Raw genomic sequence first — 18,954 nt, 5'->3', positions numbered from 1 at the left:
CAAATGCCACCATTATCCCTTTGTTCAAAAAAGGTGATCACAATCTGCCAGCTAACTATAGACCAATCAGCCTTTTGGCGATTTCTGGCAAATTGTATGCCAAATTTCTACTAAATCGCCTTCTTTCCTGGATCTCTGTGGAAAGGATAATTGGCATTGAACAGATTGGCTTTATGACACATAAGTCCAGCAGCTTCTAGTAAACTATCCAGTGGTACGGCCTCCAGATTGAAAAGATTGTTGTAGTTTAAAGGGACTTAGTACGTACCTAATTTGTTCAACCTAATACCTGCTTCCTCTGCTAATAACTACAATGTTTAGCTTTTTAAAAAAAAGAGAAACAGCAATCACAAGCATACGAATCTGATAACTATGCTAGTTCTATAGAAATCTTCAAAGCTGAAAATCAAAGTGAAAATATATATTTGGCTTGAAGCTTGAGTGACATCAAACTCTAACTTTTATTGTTTGCTGTACATAATGGCACACAGGGGACTGGCAGAATTTTAATAAATCATAGCAAGAAAAGAAGTTTCATGGTTATGTCTGGAGAACCTTAGTCAAATTAAGCCTTTCAACAGGAATGATTACATTTTTTTCATGATGAAATCAAGCAGAAAAATTTATATTTCCTTCTGATACTTACTGCAACATGTGGATTTCTCCACAGTTTTTATGACAAGTACCTTCAAAGGTTGATTTCAATTGTATATCATAGTTTTAAGTTTGGAGTAAATGTATTTATTAGGTTCGTATTTCATCCTTCCAGGAGTCCATGTCAGCTTTACTACTTCCTCTGAGAATGACTAGAAACTACACTGAGTCCCAACATTTAAGCCTCTACATCAACCATGTCGTTGAATGCCAGGGGTGGCCTTGCAACTGAATCCACATTTACTGAATTACCGTTCTACACAACCACTGAGTTTTCATAGAGTAATACAGAACAAAACCATGCTGGATGAGCTCCATCCGGTGCAGCCATGTGAATTTGCTTTGAAGTAAAAGTCCTGGATTCCAGCATTTCCATCTATCTAAATAATGGGCCTCAGCTGCATCTCTATACTGATAATGTGCGACGTCACAGAAATCTAACATATTTATGATTTGCACAACTATCCTTTATTTATATTTACACTGAGAGACAATCAATGACTTGCAAGTCCAGTATTGCAGAAAGTTACTTCCTTCTTCCTTTCAAACCAACTTTAGTTTTCATCTTTTTTCAACTTACACTTTCATCGTGCACAGGAGAACTGCCATATCTGGAACTCTGAGTCTGTCAAGGAAAGTTTGGGTTCATCATTCTTTATGTAAATTCTACAAAAGGGTTTAACAGAAAATAATGCAAAAAGCCTTAAAACTACTCTCAGATGTGTTGGAGAAAGTGTGCAGTCCCAGTAGAAATAGAAAGTGAAGTATTTTCATGAATGAAGTTTAATCCGAGTTTGTCCGGTTACAGAAGTATGCTGGCTAAAAGAGTCAGGTTTTATGCTAGAGATATGGAACCTGGTTTTGTGACTTACTCCTAGTTTTCCTAGTGTTGACTGGGTAAAAAAAAACATTCAGTGAAAAAACTCATAATGTATTATACTTACAGTTCTGTGCGGGGGTGGGGGGAGAGCAAACTTTTGTACTGAGGGAAAGCTAGCTGCCACAGACTTTCTCTGAAAAGAACCCATATATACATGGTTCATCTACTGACAAAGGAGGATGAGCGCAGTGAAGGGGAAAGAAAGAACATAAGATGTATTATAAAGATGAAAACATGAAAAAGTTGGATCAGTCCAGTGGTCCATCTAGTCTTGCATACTGTTTCACACAGGAACCAACCAGTTGCCCTAGATGACCAAACAAACAGGGCCTTCCCTGATGTTGCCTCCTAGCACCAATATGGTCCCTTCCACACATGCAGAATAATAAACTTTCAATTCACTCTCAATGCACTTTGCAGCTTGATTTTACTATGCGGAACAGCAAAATCCACTTGCAAACAATTGTGAAAGTGGGTTGAAAGTGCATTGTTCTGCATGGGCGGAAGGGGCCAAAATGCTGCCTCTGTATATGGAGGCTCCTTTCAGTCACCACGGCTAGTAGCCACTGATGAACTTCTCCATGGGGTATAGGGTATGGCATGCAGCATAGAGCAGTACTAATGTAGTGACATGTCTGCATTCCTTTAAGCAGAGACTAATCTGACATGTCTTCTCTCAACCATGGCATTGGCCTAGATAAATTAATGATACCCCACCTCCAAAATCTGTGGGAATTTGCTCATATGATGTCTGGTAGAAAGACATAAGCAGGACAGAACTTCAACCAGTTTCAGTAAGACATTATCTTACAGAGACTACAAAAATGATGTTGAGCCTTTGAAGAAATGGAAGCTCAGCAATACTCCAGTGAACATTAGACTTAGTGAATCTGTCCCATGACTGCTTACTCACCCGAGCAAGCCAGAAAATGAGAACTTGGAGAGGATGTCCACTCCTAAATTGTCTCAAAGTGAGGGGGGAGACCTTAAACTATACATCCACTCAAATATGTTCTCAGATCAGAACCCATGCTGTTTTAGCTGATATCACTGTGGAAAAATTGCTCTGCTAAATACCATTTATCACCATTTACAAAGAGCAATTTTTGCATTTCTGATCTGAAATTTGCTTTCCTGACCTAAGTGAAGCATCCATCAGCTCCAAAAGTATTTGTTGTGCTTAACTGGCGGATGGGTAGCTCCACTGATTACATAGCAGTGTTCAGTTTATATAAAAAGACCCCCAGAAGCAACAGTAAGAAAAGCAGCAGAATATGATGCAGCAGAACAGTAATCTTGAGAAAATTCTAAGTAGCTATGAAAGGCAACACATTCATATGCTAAAAGCAGCAGGCAGCCAAGTGCTCTGACCTCCCTCACCATTTGGGACATATGGCAAAAGAATAGCGGTCAGGAGCACCCCAGTGAAACATAAGACTTACACAGATAGTATTATCCAATTTTTGTTAAATGAACTTACTCCAGAGATTATTGTTAGGGTTGCAAAGTTCTCTGCAGAAGTTGTTAAAGCTAGAAAGCAGACTACTATGAGTTTTTTATTTTGATCTTGTTTATTGTGTATTATTTAAATGCCAATAAAGGATGAAGAAAAGAAAAGAAAAAGAAAAGACTTATGCACTCTGATCAAACACTAAACTTTTCTCACACAATTATTGATTCCTACACATGACCCCAAGAGTCATTAGCAAATCAGATTCTCTGTATTCTTTCTGGAGACGAATGCATAACTAGAAGATTAGCTGGTTGGCTTCCACTAGAGGGCAGTGGAAGAAAAGATTCTGGATTGTCAATTCTAAAAATAAGGTTTAGAGATTTGCCTAAAACAAAACACTTCTTAATGGGAAGTGCCATAGAGACTAATGCTGATTGTTTTTCCTTCCCCAGTATTGTTAAACTATGCTGTGTATTATTATCTACATTTAGCTTTTGTGCACAAAATGGGAATTCTAACATTTCCTTGTTATTATGCTGCACACTGGCAAGAACTCTGGAGAATTATATAAAAAGAAAGCACTAATCCAGCATCTTTCCATCTTACAGATGTGTATGTAAAGATTCTACAGACACTCTTATCTAAGGTGCAAGCTGGATTAGTATACATGAGTGCTGAATTGGCTGCCATTAACCAAGCTGAAAAGAACTACTGTTGATTAATATTCTGCAGGTAGAAGGAGAAAACCCATGAGGGGCAGGAGAATTGCCTGATGGCAATTTCTATCTTATCCAAGTTTCCTCAAGTATTAGAAAGATAATCAACAACATGGAGGTCAATTCCACACCCTGAGAACAATCCTAAACAGGTCTTTTGGGAAATAAATCCCATTTATTCAGCCACCAATATTCTAGAACATTTCCCAAACTCCCCCCACCCACCCATCCCATTACTTGGTTATTTTAACATTTCACCTCCATGACCCACTAAAAATTTTATGGCCTATTTATTAGTAAAATAAAACAAATTTGAATGTCACCCTGCCACACGTCTGCCCTTGCTGGCTCAGCAGGGGTGAGCCCAGCCCTGCACCAGGTCTCATCTGCATGTGGCAGCATCAGGGAGGCTCCCTGGGGTGCCGCTTCCACCCACACATCCCTCGCAGTACCAGCATCTGCCATGAGCTGCAGATCAGTCTCTGGCCCCTTTCTGGGTGGTTGGCTGGGTGGGAAGGAGCCCCGAAGCTACTGTATCATCCTGGCTGGTCTGGCTCCAGGTGGGTGGTGCCCTCTGAGCATGATGCCCTCTGAGCCCTCTGAGGATGGTGGTGGGGTGGTCAGTCCCAGCCCCAGACATTAGGTGACCCAGCATTTTGCTTTTGTGACCTAGTGCTGTTCCATGTTTGGGAAATGCTGTTCTAGAACAATATGGATCCCTGAGAAAACATGCACAGATTGCATCAACAATGTAGAAAAGATAAGATACAATCTTGCCAAATTAGAGTAATGGCCAAAGGCTGGAAACATAATCTGCAAAGAGTTATGGCTAATATGATAAGAACCACATTGTGGTAGATCCAGTGGTGGGATTCAGCAAGTTCGCACCACTTCGGCAGAACCGGTTGTTAAACAATCAGTTGTTAAATTATTTGAATCCCACCACTGGGTAGATCTATTTTCACCCCCTCTATTGTCCAAACTCAAGAAATTGTGAAAAAGGCGCTTCTTCATATGATCAGAGAAACCAGGCCTGTCAGAGTTTTGAAGTATATCCAGAAGACATTTGAGCAAAAGTGCATAATAGTAGACTACACATCCAATGAGATTTAGATTCAGCAAAAGCACAGGCCATTGTACAGGACACATAATTCATCAGTTTTGAGATATTATATTGATATGCCACCCATCCCTTCTATTTAGCCACTGCTTTCAATACAGTGAAGTGACCTTGAAATTCATTTGAAGCCTCCAAAAGCAGTTTAATAAGAGACATTTGGTAGAAGTGTTTTGAAAGAATATAGTCTAGCAGGAAACAAGTTTTAAACTGCCCTGATGGGCTACATTGTCCACCAAAATAATACTAGAAGGAAACTCAGAAGTGAATCTGCCTCTCTAATCATATGTTTGGTTTGTAACAGACACAAACCAATACTCCCTGTTATACTCCAATTTTGGGGAAATAAACAAACACCCACATTCAAATATCATGACAAACTGGAGTTTGAGGGAAGACTTTGGAAACCAGGAAGCGTTTCCATCTCATTCCATACTGGGAAGGAGGATAGAAGCCTGTAAGCACACAACAATCCAGATCTAAGTTAATTATGAACAAAGTTCTGTTTGTTTGTGATGTCTGAAAGCAGCCTATATAAACAGTAACATTTTTCAAATTCATGTACAGATTTCCCAATCTACTTTTTATTGTTTTGCTGATCAGAGAAATAAAAGGACTCCAAAATAATGTAGGCACCAGAATAAACATGAAGCAAAGTACTTTCTGAGCTTTTGTAAACAAACAGTGTCAACTGTGCAGAGATTTTCTATGTAAATATTTTTTTTATTCACACACAAAACCTAAAGTCAACTTAGCATTATGTATAATTATTGATTTTGCTTTGCAAATTATTTACTAGGGCATTTTTAATGCCATTCAAAAAGACAGTTACAACCTTGTAGGTTTTCTGCACTGATTCAGTTAGAGTTTGCAGGAGCAAAGGGGACTCCGAGACACTTAATGCTGCAGGGCCATATTTAGATACCAATAGATGTTGAAACTGTAAATACTGCTATTCAACAGAAGTCGACAAGGCATAACTAGACTTCAGCTGAAAAATGACAAAAACTCATAATCAGTAAATATAATATGTAGAAAGGAATTAAAGGAATAAGGGGCGAGATTGCCCTATTTTACCAAAGCAATGGATTATGGCCTTAAACTTTGTAACTTCTGTCTCTGTGGATATTAAGTTGTGACTTATTCAGCAAAAAAACAGGTTTAGGATATACTGAATGCCACAGCAACTCTTTAGCAAAGGATTGAGTAAAATAGCTTACTGGCATTGTAACTTATATAATACATCCAGAGGTGGGATCCAACCAGTTCTCACCACTTCTCTAGAAGTGGTTACTAATTTTTTCTGAGTGCTGAGAAGGAGTTACTAAAGCAACCTCCCTGCCCAATAGGGACTGGAGGTGCATGTGTGCGGCGGTGCCACTGTTTGAATCCCACCACCATCGGAACCTGTTATTAAAATTTTTGGATCCCACCACTGAATACATCCCTTATAAATGTTTTGGGTGTGGTCAATCACACAGCTTTTCTGGAAAGACATTATTATCATTTTTTATTTTTGAGGATGCTTATTCACTTTTAAAATATCTGCCTGTCTCTTGGAGTCTGATCAATGGTTAACGAAACCCTCCGTGTCCTTAATACATCTATACTACAACACTGGAAAGATAATTGCCCACTTTTGGTTAATCAATGGATAGAAGACCATAGAATTCTATCAATATTTGAATGCATGCCATATAGACAAACTGAATATGGGTTCATTTTCAGACAGCTGGAAATCTTTTATAGAAGCTTATACATAAATCTACCACCACTACTGTTATATTTTCATCTCTACTTTATGTATATTTTTCTTATTTTTCTTTTTTAAAAATTATTTAATTGTTGAATTTTGAGTCCCCTGTTGTTCTTTTTTCCTGTTTTTTAAAGGAAAAAATAAAATAAAATGGACAAAAGCTATTTTCCCCTCACTGCACAGCAATTTTTGTAGATTAAAATTTGCTAAGACTAAGATGTAAATTATGATCTCCTTTGGACTTGGTGAGAGCCAGGTCTCTGTCTGTCTTGGTTGCATGGGCAGGTGGCTATGGTTTTCCTTTTAGCAAGCTCTTGGCAGATTTGAACCAGTTTTATGGCTACTTTATGACTCTAGGTTCCTCTTCCCTATCTCACACCTGATTTCTGGTTGAGATACATATACACAGGACTTAACTTCAAGCTACTTTCTTTATCATAGTGTCACTCTGCTTTTCCATTAGCTTGGCTTTGTACTGGCCCTACATTTTCCACCCTAGCTTACTTTATTTCAGATTCTAAATTTCAACATGGTTTTTAAGTGACTTTGCTATTTTGGCCAATCTCTTATGCCATACAATGCACCAAAGAGTATTAATAAAGATCTCTTGTTCAATCGAGGTCTCAGTAGTCCCAGTAAAAATGGGGAAAGGTAAGACAGAAAAGGCAAACATTACGTGAATGTTTCTGAGAGTACAGCCAGCCAGCATTGTCATACCCACACTTTGTGTAAATGCTCAGCACAGATAGCCAGTTTCCTTCAAGGCTTTATACCATTCCAGCTGAACTACGACCCATTTTTTGCCATAAAAAGATCAGGAGCTCTGATGTTCCACTGGTGCTTCAAAGTCTCATACTGGTATCATCCAGTTGTTTGAACCATGCCATGAAGCTATGTACAAAAGGGAGCCGGAAAGTGCACATTCATCCTTGTAGCTGTGGATATGAGTAGCTAGGGGTGAAGGTAAACAACACGTGCATATTTTTGCATCAGGCCTCATGCTGCAGCACAGAGAGCATCATAATTCTTTCCAAGCCACAGCAATGTGAAGCATTTGCTTAGAATGCCAACAACAGCATCAACATGAGGTGCAGCTTCTAAAGAGGTTAGAAGTTAAGGTGACTTTTAATAATAGTGCATAGAAGAAGAGTGGGAGACTCCCCGATCCATTACCTCTCCAAGACTCTGCCTCTCCTGTCTTTCCTCGTAGGCGGAAGTGTAGAAGGGCTCATAAGTAATTAGGTCTGGACGCTCAATGTCATAAATGGCCTTGACTTTAGGAATTGCTGCTAGATCCTTATAATCAAGGATCTCATTGTCTACTTTTGCCTGAAGGTCAAAGACAGAAGATAGAATTAATATACACAAACAAAACTGGAAGAATCTCTTGCAAGCAATTCAGTTTGGGGGGGACTGTGTTTATGTAGTAGAGATAATGTAAACCTTGGTTGCCAGTCCGTTGCCTTTAAACAAAGCAACCATTTTTGCTTTAGTCCCTTCTTCAACAATGGGACATTTTTATTGTACTGTGCCTTGATCTTAGTAATGAGCCAGTCACAGTTGGCTACAAATTTTAATTCTGACTCTGCTGATTCCTTAGCAGTTAGTCTTTAGAAAGTATCTTCTTTAGAAATACTTTTCTCATCTGCAAAAATGTGTCATACATATACTCATCCCCACCAATAGAAAGAGAGATTGAGAAAAGAATGGACAGTGTTCTGATGACAGAAGCATTATAGATGTTAGTATTATACTGGTGTTAGTTAACATTTCTGTCCTACGACAGCTTACAAGGCAGCTTACAACTGATTAGGATGAATGGGAAAATGAAAGGACTAAATGGTCAGGCTTACAGGGGTCATAGTGAACCCAAACACACTAGAATTTTCTCTTATGTCAACTTCCCTAAGTTCAGAATTTTTCTTTATATTAGAAGTAAAATGAAGATCAATTACATCCCAAGTGGAAAACTTTGGTTTCCAACTTACAGATTTGATTTGGCTTTATATATTTTGATTTGGCTCTACATTCTTTAGCCTTTCTTAAGGTGAACTGTATTTTTAAAAAAATTACATAGTTGTAATAAAATCCTAATTGTAAATAAAAAATCCTATTGACTAAAGGGATGATTTCAATCCCTTTCTTAATAACTACAAAACTAGTACATGGAGTTAAGTTTTAAACTTGGCAACTAAACCGGCCTTGCATGAAGCTAACTGTGTGCATGGCCCTTAACTACACTCAACCCAGATTGTCTTTATGCCCCCCTCCCTCCGAAACAATGTCATGCATAGTTAGAACTAATGCATATTAAAGGGCAGCGTCTAAGTTTTCTGCTGCATTAAACCTTTCTGCAAGCTGAACTGAGATCACCTTGAAACTTTAGAATGAGGGGTACTATTAACTTTCATGCTGGATTTGCACTTATTTACTTTATCTATTTATATTTATGCATGTGAACCAATTATATCTGTTGCATTTATCTGGAGTAATTTTAAACCAAATTCATTTTTTCAGGTATCTCATGATTTGGATATTTTTGAGTGTGATAATTTTTTAATATTTAAGTAGGTTTAGACAGTAGAAGAGGATTAAGAAAGCTATTATGAAAAAAGTTTTTTTTCCTGGCATCCACTGTCATCTTTTGAATAGCTGAGGTTTACCTGGAGATCCATCAGTTACTTATACTTCTATAGGCAAGGTGGTCTGCATTTGCCCTGATCTTGGTTGTACCACACTAGTAAACTACCAGTATATGATTAGGGGGGAGGGGGGAGGATGAATGGCTCATGACATGAATGGCTGAACTGCACAACAAAACAAGTTAATCCCCCCTCCCCCGGCGACTACACACACAGAGATTTCAAGAGCAGCCGCATGATGGCTGTCTTCATCATTTTTATGAGATGCACAGAGTATAGTTGCAATTTCCATTCACAGTTAGGGAATTTACTTCTCCATGGAAGAAAGGGAAGGAAGAGGAACTGTTCCTTAATGTAAGCTAAAATATCCCTCTTCTTTGTTGGGGACCAAAACACACTTGACAGGATGGGCTTCCAACCTCGGCTGCTCCCCATTTGCCTTCTTAATGCCAGTTCTAATATTATATTACAAGCAGACTAAATTAAAGTTATACTCCAACTTCCTCAAACTTGTTCAAAACATTTTTTCCCAGCCCTATTCATCATGAACTTGTGCAATCGGAATCTTAAAATGTTTTGAATGCATGTCTGAACACTTTTAAAGCTACTGTTGTTAAAACAAGATGTTATAATTACAGCCTAGCATGTAGCAATCAAAAGATTGCCTGGTGTTGCAGATTAGAGGCTGCACCATGCAATAAGGAGCTGACTTTCTCAAACTTTCCAAAGGGAATGAATCCATCCACGGTAAACATCCTGGCTGCCCTCCAGGACAAGCTCTGTACTTTGGAAGAAGAGGCCTGTTTTAAACACTTCTCCAGCTGATGTGAACAGGAAAAAAAAACTCCATTGATTTTAATGGTCATCAAGTAAACTCCCTGTAGTTTTGCTACATGTGCATGCAAAATTGCCTTTGAACTAGCAGAAATTCATGAAACAGTTATAATGTGGTAGTGCTGATACCATTGGCAAACATTATGCACCTCAGGGCACCTTTAAGTGCTTGGCATTCCACATCGGCCCTTATTATCGTCCATCTAGTTAGATAGAAGATCTGGCTCTGGATGAAGAGGTTCATGGCTTCTTTCCATATAGTGAGATCTCTAATGGAACATCATTAGTACCAACCATCAGTCACAGGTAGGCTTAAATGTCATGGAGTGGGATTAAAATTATCCTCCACAACCACAATATCTCCATGCAAAATATGCTTCCGGAATAATATTACACACTGTTTGCCTTGTCTCCCCTCCAACAGAACTGCTAGTCATCATTTCTGAGCCTACATAAATGTTTCATTTTTTCAAAGTAGATTTTTGTCTGTGCAGCAAAGAATGTATTATGTGTAGGGCATAGACCTGTGACTTCCTTTACATCACTGTCTTGACTTTTTCTGGCACACAATCCCTGCACCTGCTCATCTGCCTCAACCGTCTTAACACCAGCCAGATTCTTTTGTCCTAATCCTTTGATGGGTCTTCTGGCCAGACTACTTTACAGGTAAAGGTTGCAATGATGCCAAAGCTTTCACTTTCTGACAATTTCTGGTTCCACAGGGATGAAATGTTCATGAAACTACATTTCCTAAGGTTCCTTACAGGAAGCCCGCAGCCAGATTAAAACCAAGTCAAACTGGCAATTTAATTTATAATTTCTGGAAGATTTTGCCTTGGCTGTTTTTTTTTTTAAAAATCCAGGGAGAATATGTTAATTGTCTGCTCATTAAGACCTAAAAACAAAAGTACAGTGACTGGAAGGTCTCGTGTTAACGCTCAGAAGTATGGTTTTCAGGCAGATTTGACCACCAGCTCATCTCACGTCTAAATTAAATGATGGTCTACAAAATCCCTTTTTGGGTCCTGTTAATGCAATAAAAGCAGGAAAAGGTCCCTGGAGAGAGCAGGTCTTCCCCCAGGACATCCCTTTGCTGACAGAGAGGAAGCCAAAATGATCACTGTGTTAGCTGTCTATCCCAGTGGCGTTAGCTGTCTATCCCAGTGGCGTCGCGGCAAGGGGGGGGGTTGTGTGTTTGCAAAACACCAGGCGTGCGCCCCTGCAAGGGCATGGAGAGGGTGTGGAGGGGTGTGGGGGCATTCTAGGGCAGGGTGGACAAGGGCATTGCAGGGGTGCAGGGCACATGGTGCCCTGAGTGCAGCTCTCCCTCACTCCTCCCCTGGTCTATCCAGTTATCATTTTTGTCAATGCTGGGGACAGAGAGGTGAACAGGATAAAATTCCTCATGAGGGTAGCCTGTCAGAGCACACAGGCCACATTACTCATTGGATCACTTACATAAGCACCATATACTCTGTCCTGTTCTCACAATCATTCTCACAATCACCATTCTGATCAAGATCTCTCATGACATTCACAGAATCTTCTCACGGTTTTGTCAATGTAGAGGGATTAACTTCTGACCATTTTTATTCTCTCTCCCCCCTTCTCCACTCGCATATAATCAGAAGTATATTCCGAAGAAAGATTATTCATAGTCTTTCCATATACATTTCTTCCATGCGGCAACCTGTCACATTTTCAATTAGTCATCACAGAGTGCTCTCACAATCCCTTCCATGTAAGATTGCCAGGACTCCACTGCTGGGAAGCCTATAGCTATTAAAATGACAGGCACCATCTCAAAGCAAAGACTCAGCATTCTACTTTCAAGCATTATAATAACCAGCCCACTCTTTTAATTGCCTTGGCTGTGTACACAGAAAGGAGAATTACAAGATGTTGAAGCATAATCTCAATTAAGGATGCTGCTGACTTCCATCTACTATCAAGGGTGCACATAGACATTGTCTGATTGTACTTGATCTCTGCCTTTCATGCCCAGTGGCACTTGGTGCTTGCAGCGCTGGAGACCTACTGCATGCTAGGCAGGGGACAGTGCGCTGATCTCCCTGGTCTGCATGAGACTGCCTCTCCCTGAATTGCCCCCAACAAGCATTATGCTCTGCTTTCAGGAATCTCTTACTGGTCCCTGACCCCAAAAATGTCCAGCTAGCCTCAACCAGAGCCAGGGCTTTTTTGGCCCTGGTCCCAACTGGTGGAACGGTCTTTCAGCTGAGACCAGGACTCTTCGGGACTTATTCCAGTTCCACAGGGCCTGCAAGACAGAGATGTTCTACGAGGCTTTTGGTTGAGGCAGCAACAACTTTCTGTAAATTCTACTGGCCTCAAAAACTGTCCCTCCTTCTCCTCCTCCTCACCTTCTCTTTAATTGATGGTAAACTAAATGTAAAGTAAGATAAGATGGTATTATTTGATCAAAACTGGGATCTTTACTGGCACCTAAAGCTTTTTAAAGAACTAAACACCATCTGGAATGAGATAAAATGTTTTAGTGTTTAATGTTATAATGTTATTGTCAACTTTATTGTTGTTGCCAATGTTTTGATTTGTTAGCTGCTCTGATCCTGGCTGTTGGGTTGGGGAGACCAGGATATTAACTTTACTAGAATAATTGTAATAATAATAATAGGTTCCAGTTTCCCATGCTTTGAGGCTGGTCATAAATAAAGCTTGTAGTGATTTATGGAATTCACTTTGGCTTCTCTATTATACAGTTTTTGAAGACTGGAATACATCACTAACATTTTGTTGAATGTATACAAGTGGTTCTGCGCCACCTCAAACATAAGCAATACTAGGATCTAGTGTACAAGTAAGGAGTGTTCCAAAATGCACCGTGAACACACAGTCAGAAGCTGCAATTCGTTGACGATTCCTGTCCTGTATTTCCAAAAGGTTAAATAATGATCTGCAAGTCACACTTTGCTCATTTGTTTCTTGTCATATCAGATACTGGCATACTAGAGAAATCATGCAGTACATGAAGTAAACCAAATTCAATTTGGAAAGATCTAGATGTTCACATCAGTGTTGGATGATATGAACCATATTATAAACACATAATAAGACATATTCAGAATCCCCACTTCATATTCCTTACATGCTGTTCATTACAAGATAGAACTGAACACTTCAGGTAGACTTTTCTAATTGATGGCTAATACTTGAGCATTGGATCAAGAATCTACCTCTAATAATACAGCCTCCAATGGCTCTGCAAAGGCAAAAAGTTCTGCCTGTTATTTCTGAATATGGCTACTGGAAGAGTGAGTAAATGGATACTGAGTTATCCTGATTTTGCTGGTGATTCTGAAAACCTCAGTAACTATTTTTTAAGGTAGCAGCATTAACAATAAATACAGATAATATAAAATGATACTTACATAGATTGAGTGCCCTGGTGAACCAGGAATACTGGAGCCAGGTTTGGAATAAATACTTTCAGAGGATACTCTTGTTGGCTGTATTAAAAAAAGAAGAATCACACTGTAAGAGAACATCATATTTTCTACACTGATTGAAACACAAAGTTGCATTCACCCTCAAGTGACAAACTCAGCACACCTTAATGAAAACAGTTAATGTTTTCATCATGAACTTGCGATGCAGGCTGGGTTTCTCTTGGTGCATGGAGGCATTGCATTCTGTGCTGTGTAGGTGGCTTCTCATACACCACCAGGAGGACGAATGCAAAACACCAAGGCAACAGAACAGCATCCTTGCATATTTTTTAGAATGTTGTTGCTGAAGAGCGCAGGAACCCAGCTATAAAAGGAACAGTAAGACTCAAACTTGATCGTGATAGTACAGGTGGGGCCTTTATTCAATTTCTCATACAGGCACAGATGATAATGGGCATGGCTATAACAGTATTTACAAAAAGGGGAAGGGGCTAATTACACCATTCTTCAGCTCATCAAATGGGATAAAAATGTATTTTGAGTGTATTACCCAGATATCATACACCTTTTGCATTGCAATCTTCACTCTCCTTGAGAATAACTTCTGCTTTTTAGGTCACTTAGTTTTTATAATGTCCCTACAGGCTTAGCAACAACAGCAGTTTCAACACTCATTAAGGTGGCTCACAAAGGTAACTTGAAATAGAGATAGAAACTACGTATTCTTTGTACTATTTCCTCCATTTATCATTGTTTGCTGTTGTAAAAACTTACAAATGTCCACAATTCAGAAAATCAAAAATGTTCCTCAAAATCCTATTAATCGTATAAATCCTACTTAATCAACTGCTACTGAGTATTTCCAATTTTTAACAACTGATTAGTATTGCCTCATATTCTCATTTCTTCTCATCCTGTCACTTTTGTCTTAGAATACAGTTGCTAAGCCACAACTTTGTGGCTCCGCTTGTACTTTTAAAGACAGCAATGAATTGGGAGCAGAGTCATACACATCTTCCATTCCCACCCTGTTCTAGCACAGTGACCAGAGGTTCAAACATGCTGCACAGTGGAAGAAGCAAGAGGGAGGAAGCAAGGATGGGGTAGAGTGAGAATGAGTGGAAACCATGGCTGCCGTGTTGCCTAATTCAACAACTGGAATGAAAGGTTTAAAGTATCTCTCAGGGTTGCATACTAATAACTCTACCCTGGCATCCTTTCTGGAGCATCCTGTTTTGGTTAAAAAAAATTATTTTCTCTTTATTTGCATAAGACCCACCAAACACCATGCTGGTTAGAGACTGAATGCTTTTTGATATCCACAAAGCAGGTGTCTGCATTTTTAGTAAGACACAGCAGCCAATAATCAGTTGTTCCTATGACAAAACAAGTTTGAGTAAGACCAAACTGGGACACTAACTGATAGAGCAATTAGTCCAACAGTTTGTGATAATGTCATTTTTTTCTAGAATAAATACAATATGGATTGCCTTCGACAAGACAATATGGATTCTTATTACTTGAGCTAAATTGTAAACATGCAAAAAGAATATTCAAAGCTTATAATGCAACACATTAAAAACTCATGGCCATACAATAATTGAAAAAAGTCATTTTTTAAAAAAAGAATCAGAATTCTCCTCCTCCCCACCACAAAGAAATTGGCTTGCATTCATGTGACTAAAAGAAATATGAAACATCCAGGTGAAAAGATATGGCAACAACAACTAATGGTTCAAGGAATTAAATATCTTCACACCACCAAATTCAGGCTGTGAGCTTGAAATAATCAGATTCCTGATGGCAAATGTAGCAAGTGCTCTGCTCTAAAATTTAAGTTGACATCAGGAGGAAGAATTAAGAAGCTCATCAGAGGATAAAATAGTTTTACTGGTTCAGTGTAGTGGTGGATATTTTAACTAGAGCTTTTCCAAGCTATTGCTCAGCAACACTGTTCAAAATTGAAAATGGAATTACGTGGTGCAACATGCCCTCTCTTCAAACAACATCTTTCAGGTTTGGTCGTGTGATGACATCACAGATGGCAAATGAAAGCCAAGCCAATGATTTACTTTCAAGGTAGAATTGGTATGAAGTGATAACATTATAGTTGCTAAGACCTGAAAAAATGGTCATCTGAAAGTTCATCAAAATGCTAGTGTCATCTGTTTATATGACATTACTTTCAGCAGGGTATGAATTCAGACATGTGCATTCCCATGTGTGATATAGATCAACTAGATTTGAAATGGGACTTGGGCCGTTTCCGCACGGCCATGCTGGGGGGTGCGTCGGTGTATACAACACCGACACCCCCCCGGAACCATTCACACAAACGGTCCCGGTAAAGGCAGGAAAGACGGCGCAACGCTGTGCTGTCGCCTGAACAACGTACCTTCCCTGCGACCTTTCGGCGTGTCGGCCAGGCCAGGGGACATGCCCCCGTGCCCTGCGCGACAGCTCTGGAGTCGCAGGGCAGGAGGGGGCATGTCCCCAGGCCTGGCCGACGCATTGGAAGGTCGCAGGGAAGGTAAGTCATTCGGGAAAGGGGGGGAATGGTGCCTTCCAGCCGCTGTTTCCAGAAAACCTCGCCTAGGGAGCGAGGTTTGGAAACAGCAGCTTTGCGCTGCTGGGGGGGGGAGCGAGGGTGGCACGGCTGTGATGCAGCTGTGCCCCCCATGCGAACAGCTCCCTAGGGACTGCGTTTTTGCCGTCCCTAGGGCACTGTTATCGGCCCGTGCAGAAAGGGCCTTAGAGTTAGAATGATTGCCCAAGCAATTAAATGAATTCTTCCAACAAGCAAATATTTTTATGCCTTTGTGACCCATGCATTGAACAATTGTAAAAAAACAAAAACAAAAGGGGAGTACACCTGTTTACCATCTTCTTCCTATGAATGATATTTAACAATTAAGCATTCCACATTCTCTTCTTACTGGTTCGGGGACAGAGAAAACAATGTTGTGCTTACCTGTAACTGTAATACATTGAGTGGTCTTCTGTGCAGGCACACATGGGATTGTGTATGTGCAGGTCAGCTACAGAGATAAAACTTTCCAAAGCTTCTAGAAAACTCAGCTCTAAAGGAGCTCTACCCTGTCCCTTCTGTCTCATGTCTGGAATTGATGACTCTTCATGCCCAAGGAGGGGCAAGGGAGCACTCTTTCACCATTTCTCCCTTTGCCACTGTGGAGAAGTGTGAATGACATGCAACCACAGCAACCCATGGCAGAAAAAAAAGAGGAAGGGATATATGCCTGCACAGACGAACACTCGATGTACAACTGTTATAGGTGAGAACCACACTGTTTTCACCTTTGTACTTTCTGTGCAGTCCCACATGGGATAGTAGCATGCTCACCCTGGAGATGTGGAGCTGCTCAACAAAATAGTGACTGTAAAACTGCTCTCCCAACAGCTGCCTTTTTCATGGAGCCTATGTCTATGGAAAAGTGGCAGATGAACATAGAACAAAATGACCAGATTGCTGCTCTACGTAAGTCCTGAAGATCAATCCTGGAAATGAAGGCAAATGAGAAATCTTGGGCCTTAGTTAAACGGGTTTTTAGTAGGAGTGGTCAGTCAACCTTAGTATTTTCCTGTGCTACTTTGATGGCACATGTCACATATCTAAGACACATAACAGGTTTTGATTCTGTCTGAATGACTGAGGGCATTGTAAATAAAACAGCAGTGCCCTTTATACATCTAAGGAATGTAATGCTTATTCAGTAGTTGACTAAGGCTATGGGAAGATTATATTTTGTGAGACACAGAATTTGGAAACCGTCTTAGGAAGGAAGTCCAGACTTGGATGCAGCACTTCTCTGTCCCCATGGAATTTGGTGAATGTGGGGGAGGGGGTGATGATGAGGTCATGGTCACAAGGCAGTTTTGAAGGACAGGTAAGACAAGCCACAAGAGGCCAAAATGTCAAAGGGTCTGTACATCAATTGGGAAAGGACTAAGGACAAGCACAACTGAGCCACAATGGCCTTCACTAGCAGATACAAGTTGTTAAAGCTTTTCTGGATTTTTTTACAATGTGAACTGCAAAACAATGAAGAGGAGTCAATGTCAACATGTCAAATGAGGTGCACTTTAATGGAAATATTGGAAAGACCAGCGTCCTTGGGAGATAACAAATGGGTAAACAATTCTGGTAAAGATCAACTGTCTGGCTTGATACCCGGCCTGTGTGAAAGCCACAAAATGAAACAATGCCATTTAGCATTATAGGAAATTCTTGCTGCTGATTTGCAAGAGGCCAGAAACACGTTTGTCACTAGGAGTGAGCATTCAGATATGAAAAAAGAGGCACCACTTCAATGGGGTCAAGAAAGCAAATCAGGAAAAACCTTGATTTTTTTCACATTTTTCAGGTTTATTTTACCTTAGGGGAATATTTGCGGGGCTTTGGGGAGGCTGTGTTTTAAAGTAGAGGCACCAAATTTTCAGCATAGATTCAGGTGATTCTCCTTAGAAGAGTTTGATAAAAGTTTGGTAAAAGTTGGATCAGCGTGAACAATGTTATGGCCCTGAAAGAGGGTGTTCTCATCCATTCTCCACTGGGGTCCAATAAATTTGAATTCTCTGATCCAATCTTCATCAAACTGAAGTGTTTTTGTAAAGAGCGTCACCAGCAGCTACACTTCAAAGTTGGCATCTCTACTTCCCCTGGGCCCCACAAAGATTTCCCAATAGTTTCATTATGCTAGAAAAAAATTTACTCCATGATTCCTAATTCTGACATAGCTCAATGTTATGTCAAAGGGTGATCTTTGAGGGGATCTGGGAATGGGATGATTTTTCAAAGTAGAGGCACCAAATTTGCAGTATAGCTCTGTTGACACTCCTTACATGAACCCCCAGGTTTACTGAAGACTGGGTCAAGGGGTCTTAATTTATTCACTTGCAATTTTTTCTCCATTTGAAACAATGGAGAATGAATGGGGGCATTATTTGGGGGGCATAAAATTGGACCCCCTGATCCAATCTTTACCAAACGTAGGAGTTCCTGTAAGGACAATCACCAGCAGCAACACAACAAACTTGGTGGTTCTACTCCCTGAAACCCCACAAGTTTTCCCATAAGGTTTAATAGACCCAAATTTTTTTCAGATACTTGGAAAAAGCCCCCCAAACCCATATCAATATAGGGATTTGACTGTTTTCACATTTTCTGAAAAAAAGTTTAAGTCTATTAAACCTGAAGTTTAAAGTACCCCTCAATGGCGCACACCCCTGTTTGTTTAACTAATTTGCTATTGAAGAATTAGCCATGCAGCCAGATGGAGTACTGCTACGTTATGATGTTAAATCAAGCCTACTGTGATGAGGTCACTTGTGATAGAAGAAGGATGCATATCCCCCCGCCCCCCGCCAGTGACCATAGTGTGGGAAACCAAACAGTCTGGGGGAAATAAGAGTCTATAAGAATGCAGTTCACCCTATTTTCCCTATGACCAGTAGTGGGC

At 40.1% G+C, this 18,954-nt stretch overlaps 1 protein-coding gene across 10 annotated transcripts in view; it reads right to left on the bottom strand.

The window, feature by feature from the left end:
- Positions 1–18,954, bottom strand: part of ABLIM1 (actin binding LIM protein 1) — a 230,724-nt gene that overhangs the window by 41,453 nt on the left and 170,317 nt on the right. For 6 of the 10 annotated variants that reach the window (XM_048505966.1, XM_048505962.1, XM_048505969.1 and 3 more), the window contains exons 9-11: positions 13,460–13,537; positions 7,750–7,905; positions 1,235–1,279 (exon numbers count right to left, since the gene is read on the bottom strand). In XM_048505966.1, the coding sequence (XP_048361923.1) occupies positions 1,235–1,279; positions 7,750–7,905; positions 13,460–13,537 (279 nt within the window). The remainder of the gene's footprint in view (positions 1–1,234; positions 1,280–7,749; positions 7,906–13,459; positions 13,538–18,954) is intronic. The other 4 variants (XM_048505961.1, XM_048505963.1, XM_048505967.1 and 1 more) reach the window with 1 other exon arrangement.

This window comes from Sphaerodactylus townsendi, linkage group LG08 (assembly GCF_021028975.2).
Source record: "Sphaerodactylus townsendi isolate TG3544 linkage group LG08, MPM_Stown_v2.3, whole genome shotgun sequence".
Lineage (NCBI taxonomy): Eukaryota > Metazoa > Chordata > Lepidosauria > Squamata > Sphaerodactylidae > Sphaerodactylus > Sphaerodactylus townsendi.
This window is presented reverse-complemented; position numbering and strand designations above follow the sequence as displayed.